At 43.1% G+C, this 8,749-nt stretch overlaps 1 protein-coding gene across 1 annotated transcript in view; it reads left to right on the top strand.

Annotated features, from left to right (window-relative positions):
- Positions 1 to 1,165: 1,165 nt before the first annotated feature.
- LOC103379038 (plakophilin-3-like) overlaps positions 1,166 to 8,749 on the top strand; it is a 16,634-nt gene continuing 9,050 nt past the window's right edge. Inside the window, exons 1-3 of the mRNA XM_025055583.1 lie at positions 1,166 to 1,528; positions 6,679 to 6,767; positions 8,180 to 8,749. The exon at positions 8,180 to 8,749 is cut by the window's right edge and continues 7 nt beyond it. Of these exons, the coding sequence (XP_024911351.1) occupies positions 1,318 to 1,528; positions 6,679 to 6,767; positions 8,180 to 8,749 (870 nt within the window). The 5' untranslated portion in view covers positions 1,166 to 1,317. The remainder of the gene's footprint in view (positions 1,529 to 6,678; positions 6,768 to 8,179) is intronic.

The following is an 8,749-nucleotide window of genomic DNA, read 5'->3' on the forward strand; positions in this document are numbered from 1 at the left end:
GACGAAGAGCCAGTGGACCAAGAACCAGCTGTGAGTCCAGATTTCCCATGGTCCAGTCTTTTCTGCTGTCCTTTACACATAATCTACTACTCAAACCCCCCTCCCCCTTCCCCGACTCTGGGGGTTTTAACTGCTGCAGTTATCCACAGTGTTCACCTACTGCACTTGTGTATCTATGGAAACCTGTGTTTCTGCTGTTCCCCCCACTGTGACCTCAGTGACCTTTGGGAGGGTTTCACAGTGATGTCATACGTTTGTTTTCTGAAATTTTAGCTGAGCTGAACTACTTTCAGAGAGACGACTCAGATGATTGGTCGTAGTAATGTGGTCATGTTAACACTCCCTAACTAATGCTTCTAAATGTTTCTTCACATTCAACATCTAGTTTATATCTAATTATGTCAGTTAAAAACAATGTGAAGTCCAATCTCCTACAAAACACAGAAAATCAAAGGTGCCCTCTACTGGATACATTTTTTATTTTAACTCAAATTTAAGACAAAAAATATACATCATATAATAGAAATATGAAATAACTTTAATATATAAATATATTAATACATCTACCAATAGAAGCCTTCACTTTGGGACTCCATTATAATCTGGCATATATCCCTGCAATCCTCCCAGGTACCTTTAGGTGTCTTCGTATCCCCTGTTTGGGAAAGACTGATATAAAGCACTAACACAGAGTTAGTCTGTAGACGGCTGTAAGCGCCCCCTGCTGTTACAACGGATCCTAGAAATAGAGGCTGCCTTTAAACCCTGTTTATTATCCTGTTTTGCTAATGAGCTAAATTAGCATTGAATGAAGGGGTCAGATTAAGTGTAAATTATGGGATTTTCTTTTGACTATTGATCATGCAGAGGGTAAAACTATGGAATCTTTTAACGCTGGCTCACACGGACACTGGCACTAATGCTGCCTCCTGTGGTCACTTTGCGCCACTGAGGTTAATCCAAACCAGGATTCCGATCACAACCTGACCTGTTTGAACACGGTGACGGAGACAGCGGTGAGTCTCTACGACTGCTGCTCAAACGTAGAGTCACTGATTTGGTCTCTGGACCTTGTTGTGGCTGAGAGTGGTCTGGACAACAGGTGACCTGTGATTGGCTGTTCTGTAATCCTGTAGCCCCTCCTGCATTTACACACCACACACACACACACACACACACTCACACTCAGAGGCAGAGAGAGTGAAGCCTCAGCAGCTGCAGCAGCATTTCTGCCGACCTGTGGAATTTAGTCTTTGTTTTCTTCTCTTTTTCTTTCACTTTTCACTTTTCACTTCTTCTCTGTCTCCTGCTGTGGACATGAGTGCACCTATGTTGGACAACAGCTGCCTTTTCTCTGCTCTGCAGCCAAACTCCTCCAGCACCACTTATGTCCTCCCCTCCGACGGTCTCAGTCTGGACCCTGAGGCCAGAGTCCGCAGAGTCCAGGAGCAGGTGAGACAGAGGCTGCAGGAGAGGAAGAAGTCCGGCTCCCTGACCAGACTGGACGACTACCTGTCCGGACCACCAGGTAGGACCATACAAACTCAAACCACAATCTGAGCCTGGGTCAGACACCAGATGTTAGCACACACAAACAGATCAGAACTTAATTCTGCATCACAGACCGTGGACCAAGATCAGAACCAACTGGCCCACTCCAAAAAAATGGGTCACACGTACTGACACACGTTTCTGTGGGTCTCCAGGCATCTACACAGAGCAAAAACTGCAGTAGTTGCTGATTCTCAGAAAGATGGCTGATTTTACGAAAAGTGGTTTGGTAACGGTTCAACTACTAAGTGGTTCCAGATTCCTAAACAGGTGCGTGTAGTTCTAGAGAATTCCAGAATCCACGAGCTTTGTTGCACAATTAGAATAAATACAAAAAACTGAGCGTGATGATGTTGGAACAGTCCCTTCCACAGTCGGAGCCACAAGTCTCCAACAGCCGTGTGTGACATCAGAGTGATATATGATATACAGTATGACCATGGAGGATGGATGAGCACATCATACTGTCAAACTAATGGTGCACAATATTTTGGCTCCTTTAGACGGTGATTCACTTTAACTCGCTGCTGAATGAACTTCGACAAACATTAAACCGACACTGACTGGAAGTCGATGAAGCGTCTCCATGTGGACACAGTCACAGGGCTCTAAGAACTAGGAAGAAGTCACTCAGTAAAACATTTCAAACATCGGTTCCAGTCATGTGTTTTGAAGCCCAACACTGTTTAATAAGATCACTAACCTAAACCATTAATCTAGGTGATAGTAATCTAACGACACAAGACTTTCAAATTCAGAAACTCGGTGAGCTAAAGTCACTACTTTCACTGACCTGAAAAAGTACGAAAGTATAACTAAAAACGTATCTTCATAGAGTTTATGTTCATCTTGGCGTGTTGGGACTTCCTTTCAATTCTTCAGAGAAGTGGTTTATCCTCATCGCCATTGCTGATCCATTTGACAGCTGTGTCAGTCAGCCTGTCCGTCGTAGACTTACCTTCTACTCTGTTTTACGTGAGGCTCGTCTGACATCATCCAGGTTTCACCCCAGAAGGCGAGGCTTCCCAAAAAACATGCTGGAAATTGAGATGGAATTTTAAGCTTGAGGTGCTTTGTTGAAAGAAAAACTCTTTCTGCCGTGTTCAAAGAATGTATCGGTGCAGATACCTGATTGGACGGAGGGATTTTTATTTTTGTTGGGTGAACAGTGACTGTCTGTTACTCTGTGTTTTTAATTAAAGACGGTTGATGGCGGATGCTGGTTGGTGGGTTTGAATGCAGAATGACTTGTTGGCTGCTGAGACCTGTTCAAAAACATCTGAAACCACTAAAGTTATCACTTTTGCTGATGACTGAATAATGAGCTGTGGAGAAATCTGTGATGTGATTAAGAGTGGGTGTGAACGACTCTCAGTCTGTGGTTTGGTTCAGGGATTCTGCAACAGAGTTCATCACTGGTTGTGTTTTCATAAGCTGAGTCAGTATTTTGTTTGGTGAAATTTCTCTGAAAGGTCACAGTGTGGTCACTTCAAACCCGCCGTCATCCCACACCAAAATCAAAAGAAAAAAATAATGATTTTACATTAATTTTTTCTGGACGACACATACAGCGTTCTGTATGTGTCATCCTGAATATCGTTTATACCAGTAAGGAAGAGTGAGTGCGTCCTCCTCCTCACAGGTCAAACTGCTGCTCTATTGTCCGTGTGTCTTATCAGACAGAGGCAGCAGACATCGTCGTCCTTCCTCCCCCACGTTTCTGTTTCTGACGCTCACACACGGACCAACAGGAGGCAGCCTCTCCTCCGCGCTGACACCAGTCATGTTCGATTGGGTAACAATATTCGCTCGTAGAGCTACTTGAGCTTGGGCCCAGCTGGACCAAAGAATCAAACCAGACATGTAGTTGTTTTCTACCTTGGTTTGAGACAATAGAACCAAGTAAACGTGGGTTTGGAGACCGCAGCAAGAAGAGCCTGTAATCACTCAGTGAACTGAAGCTATCGCCACTGGAAGAGATGAAGTCATGGGTTTGGTTTTCCACTGTTAGAGGAAGAAGGAGAAAAACACAGGAAATAAGCAGGAAATAACACACGGGAGGTTTTCACAGCAGGACGAGTCACATCAAGTGTCACTATACGACCTGTGGATATTTTCATTATATCACATATAAATGATCTATATATGATATATTTTACAAGGTGTGAAGTAAATCAAAACTTTAAAATGATAAATATATATTGTCATACACCTGGCGATGATTCTGCAAAACTCCTGAACTGAGGATTTTATTCCTTTGATGTTGATTAATCACAATTATTCATGATCAAGTATGATTGTAATTAATCATGATTAATCAGTTAAAACGTCAAGAAATATATGCAAAGGTGTAACTCGAAAACCTGGATGATTGTCCTCAACGATATGAATCAGTCGTACAGTCAGTCGTAGACTTACTGACTGTCTGTGGTGAGGCTGCTGGGAGTTAAAGCCTGGGTCTGACCTGAAGTTCTAGCCTGAAGACAAATGCATTCTGGGAGTTGAGATGGTATTTAACGACTGGTTTTGACGACTGTGGAATAAGACAAGATAATCAACTTCCTGTTTATAGTTGCGTGAACGTCCTGTCCAAATAAATGATGAAATATGAATGTTGTTCCTCAGAATAACGTTCACCGCTGACACACAGCTGTTACACATTAGTTAGGAAACGGCAGCAGAATGTTTGCTGTTGTACTTCACTCCTCTGAGGTCAGTACCCAACATTCATGTCCAGGCTCCGCCCGTCTCCACCACTGTCTTATCAGAGTCTATTTTCGGGAGGTGTTGACCTTCCTCACCGTCAGAACATTTCACACTGAGAACAGAGAACGGTTCAATGAGAGTTCTGTAGACGTTCCAGCTTTTACAGACGATATTATTATATCACTCTTCAGAAATTAGTTTTTGTCAGTCGTTTGTAAATCACTTTTATATTATGGCCAGCTCAGAGGTCTCTTAATTGAACTAAACCTAACCTAACTTAACTTATAGTCCTGCACTCAAACTGACAGCATATAGAAAACAAATAGCCATCAACCACTTGGTCATTAGTTTTGATTAATCTAAGACTAATCAAAAAATTGAACCAAACTTCAAAGTGTCCAGGAATCTAGGAAGACTCAGACTAACATGTTTTTTAGGGCTCTCTAAGTCCTGGGACACGCCCTGAGCCAAACTAATTTACCCCAAAAACCAAACCCTAAACTAGGCTTATAATCCAAATTATAATTCAAACCCAACGTAGCTCACTAAAATAACAACCAATCAGGGAACAGATGATAAAAATTAAAAAAGACCAAGACTAATGTCACGTTAAAGCTACAACACAAATATTAAACTGAGCTAACTGTCGCTAAACACTTCTAGAATCCTTAGAGTTGACAACAACCCTGTAAACCAAGCCTAGTTAATAAGATAACATTTACTATAACAAAACTAACCTGTCTTAACCCAGAGTTTTTTACTAAGCTGAAAATTATTTAAAACAAGCAACTGGTCCTTAAACCTCGAACCTGAGGAGGAAATGAAAGTGAATTTTTTTTGTGTAATTTCTTTCTTTTTTTTTTCCTTTTTACACTAGTCGACACAACGATGGGAAAAAAACATTGAGCTGTTCATCTCGTGAAAGGAAGTTAAAGCTGATGTTTAGAATATGTTTATGCCAAAAATGGTTCAGTGTTCAGAGGAACCAGCTGCACATAAATCAGTGAGGAGATTCCACTCCTGCAGGAGCCAGGAGGAGAAAATCAGCATCTTCTCTGAGATGACAGAAATCCACGGCGTAAATCTTCTGTGGGAGGATTTTAATTGAAACCACTCTGAAGCTTCAGAGAGCTGCACAGCCGACTCCTAACATTTTATCACCCGTAGATTTAAAAAAAAAAAAACTGAGGCGACACAATGACTAAATGTTACGTCCATCACAAAATCTTCCTTGGACAAAATATAAAATCAGTAGATGAAGACTTGTTGAAGCAGCAAGAAAATCACCCCCGTGTTTGAAACAAAAGTTTGTTGGATACATTTTGGTGAATAGTTTACGACATCGACACTGTTCTGATAAGAGTTGTGTTGACCCTGGGTTTGTTGTCACACTCCGGTTGTTGGTTAGAAAACCTGCTCCTCTTCATTTGGAAAAGAATACGTCAGAACTGTACAGTTATCTCCAGTTACGGTTGTAAGGCCGGGAAGAAGCTAAAGGCTAATTGGGTTCTGCCCCTGCGTCACCAATTGATCAGGAATAACTGTTTTAGCTCAGTGATCACTTTCAGCTGTAGAAGTGATGAGAAACTCTGCTCTGAAAACGGTTCTCCACCGTGCACCGGTTCAGTTCTACAGTATTGTTTTTCATTCATTAAACTGTATAGTTAAATGTATGCAGAATAGTGCCCTCTGATGGACACTTTTACAAAGGGTTTCATATATTCTCTGATTATTTCTGTGGCTTGAGTTAGTTTTTGTTGTGATTTAAGAAAATGAACAAAACGTGAACATTTTTCACCTCGTTTTACAGACAAACACAGACATGAGGTCCTGTATTTGGTTTGTAGTACCATGTTGTATTGCTTGTTAGTACCATTTGGATCAGATTGGACTGATCCTGGTACTTTTATTGACATTCGTATCAGATCTGGTAGTAGTACTGTTGCTAGTCCTAATTAGTATTCATGGTGGTAGAGTAATGTTAAGAGTCCGTGCCCCCCCTCCCCCCAACTATGCCCCCACGGACAGACTAAAAGGTTCCTTGAAGAGTTTTAGATTTGCACTCATTCTTGTTCTGACCTTTGACCCCTGCCCCCTACCCTCAGGCCCACGTACTGGATGAGACATGTTTAGGTTGTACAATAATAGTTTCCCCAAAATTCTTTGTGTTGGAGACCAACTTTCTTAGAAAGGAGTGTGAAAGTGTTTCTCATGACGACCCCCAGACCAGAACATAGAGACAGACGACAGACAAACATGGCCTAGAACCAGGTACCAGGTACTGATCCCCACAGGTACCAGGTACTGATCCCCACAGGTACCAGGTACTGATCCCACTACCAGGTACTGATCCCACCAGGTACCAGGTACTGATCCCCACAGGTACCAGGTACTGATCCCACCTTTCCTGCTCTTTTTCAGACGACGGTCTTCCTGATTCCAGGGGTTACCACTTGAGTCATGCGTTCACGTCCCGGTCCATGATCCAAACACCGACTCGTGTCCTGGCTGTAAGTCCAACTTTTTTTGTACTGACACATACATTCTTGTCTTAAACCTTGTTCTTTTCAAGTATTTAAAACTAATGTAATAAGTAATAAACTGTGACAGTTTGGAGGACTTTATATATAAATTGAAGAATATCATTGAAATTCAGGTGTGGCTGTGAAAGCCCCCTCCCTGGATGAACAGTCCAGCCCCCCCTACTGTTGAGCCAAGCATGACTGTTGGTGGACACATGAACACGCCTAGGTCCGCTACCCAGATATTTTTTACAGCAAGTTAAGCTACATTTTAATGTTACTGAAGTTGAGCCCGTGGTTTAAATACTTACCGTTTACTACAGTATACTACAGTATAGTACAGTATAGTACAGTATACTGTACAGTGAATGAATATGTTCTGAAGTTTGATGTGGGAACAGAACATTATTATTATTATTTAGAAAAATAATCCAGTTTGTCTTAGAACCTTTTGACTAACTGTGCCTCCTGCAGCTTTAAAGCGTTTGTTCTAGTTTCTTCTCCTGTCACACGACACACGACCGACGCCCCTACAGGGTCTGTTTCAAATTAAAACTCTCAGCTTCTGGTCAGGAGTTAAAAGTCTGTCACATACTTTTGGCTCCTCTTCCTCTCCACAGTCATCCTCCCCCCGCATCCCCTCTCCCACCACCAGGATCTGTGTTGTTGTGTGTGTTGTGTGTTTTTCTAAATTATATTTAATTTTCACACATCTGTCATTTACTGCCTGGGCTGTGGTCTGGCTGCAGTATTACTGCAGTTTTTCTGGCTCTTACATATGGAGTGAGAGTTTTTTTTTGCCTCTGAACTCAGAGAAACAGGAAACTGTGTTCGCCTGCACAGCAAAAAAACTCCAGGTCAATGTCCTGTTTATGTTTTACTGATGCGGCTGCATTGTTCATGATTTGGTCATTAGGGTGGCGCCTCTTATCCACAGTTATACCAGACCATAGTACTGTGTACATTTTGGCTTCCTCTGTGTTGAACTGCAGTGATGTGTATCAGTTGTTCTGATTTTTAGAAAAACGTTCTTATCTTGAGGTACGATAAAGATGTCCACTAGGGGTGTCGTTCCTTTTTTTCACAAACCAATGTCAGTAAAAGTCCACAAAAAAGAAATAAGGTTTAACAGCCAACTGAACAGAAAGTGAGCAGAGCTTTCACTCCGAGAACAATCAACTGTGTAGAACTATTATGACGGTTAAAAAAGGTGATTTGTTGAGATGTAAACCCTGTTAGCATGTCTTATTCTGATTCCAGTAGCAGAGCGTGCTAACACTGCAGCTAGTGTTGACTAATACATTTTCATTGGGACTTGTTGCTGTCAATTCTTTTTAGAACCAAAAAAACACATTTGTCCTTTTCTTCCTTTACTAAATGTCAAACACTGCCCCCTGCAGGTCCCCACCGTTCCCCTCCGCTCCTCTGGCTTCTCCTCCCGCTCGGCTGTTGAAAACAGCGTCAGTTTGAGCCACAGGAGAAGCACGGCGGCGCAAAGCAGCTTCCACTGTCGCACCAGGAATGGACACAGCAGGTCCACGGGCCAGGTGGAGCAGACAGGCTTCCCGTCAGACTTTCATTCTGTCCAGGTTACAGTGCCACCTTCAGGCAGCCTGCGGCGCAGCTTGAGTGGAACCCTGGCTCAGGACAAAGCTTTCTGGCAGGAAGAGGCGTCGTGCGGCTCCACCTACAAAGGCCCCGCCCACCGCACCATTAACCGCATTGCAAACCGCCAACAGCAGCAGCAGCAGGGCTTCACCTTAGAGAGGGAGGGTTGGCTCAACCCCAGCAGGGGGGTCACGGCCACTGAGAACTGGGGGACGCAGTGGCAGCAGCAGCAGGTGCCCAGGAACAACCACACCCTGGGGGCGGGGCCTTACCAAGTCCAACTGAAAAGGACCGCCTCCGTCCGCAGTGTGAGGAGCGTTGGGAAGGGTGTGGACATTCTGGACGGAGTCTCCATTCACAGC

This window comes from Cynoglossus semilaevis, chromosome 5 (assembly GCF_000523025.1).
Source record: "Cynoglossus semilaevis isolate Cse_v1.0 chromosome 5, Cse_v1.0, whole genome shotgun sequence".
Taxonomy (NCBI): Eukaryota; Metazoa; Chordata; class Actinopteri; order Pleuronectiformes; family Cynoglossidae; genus Cynoglossus; species Cynoglossus semilaevis.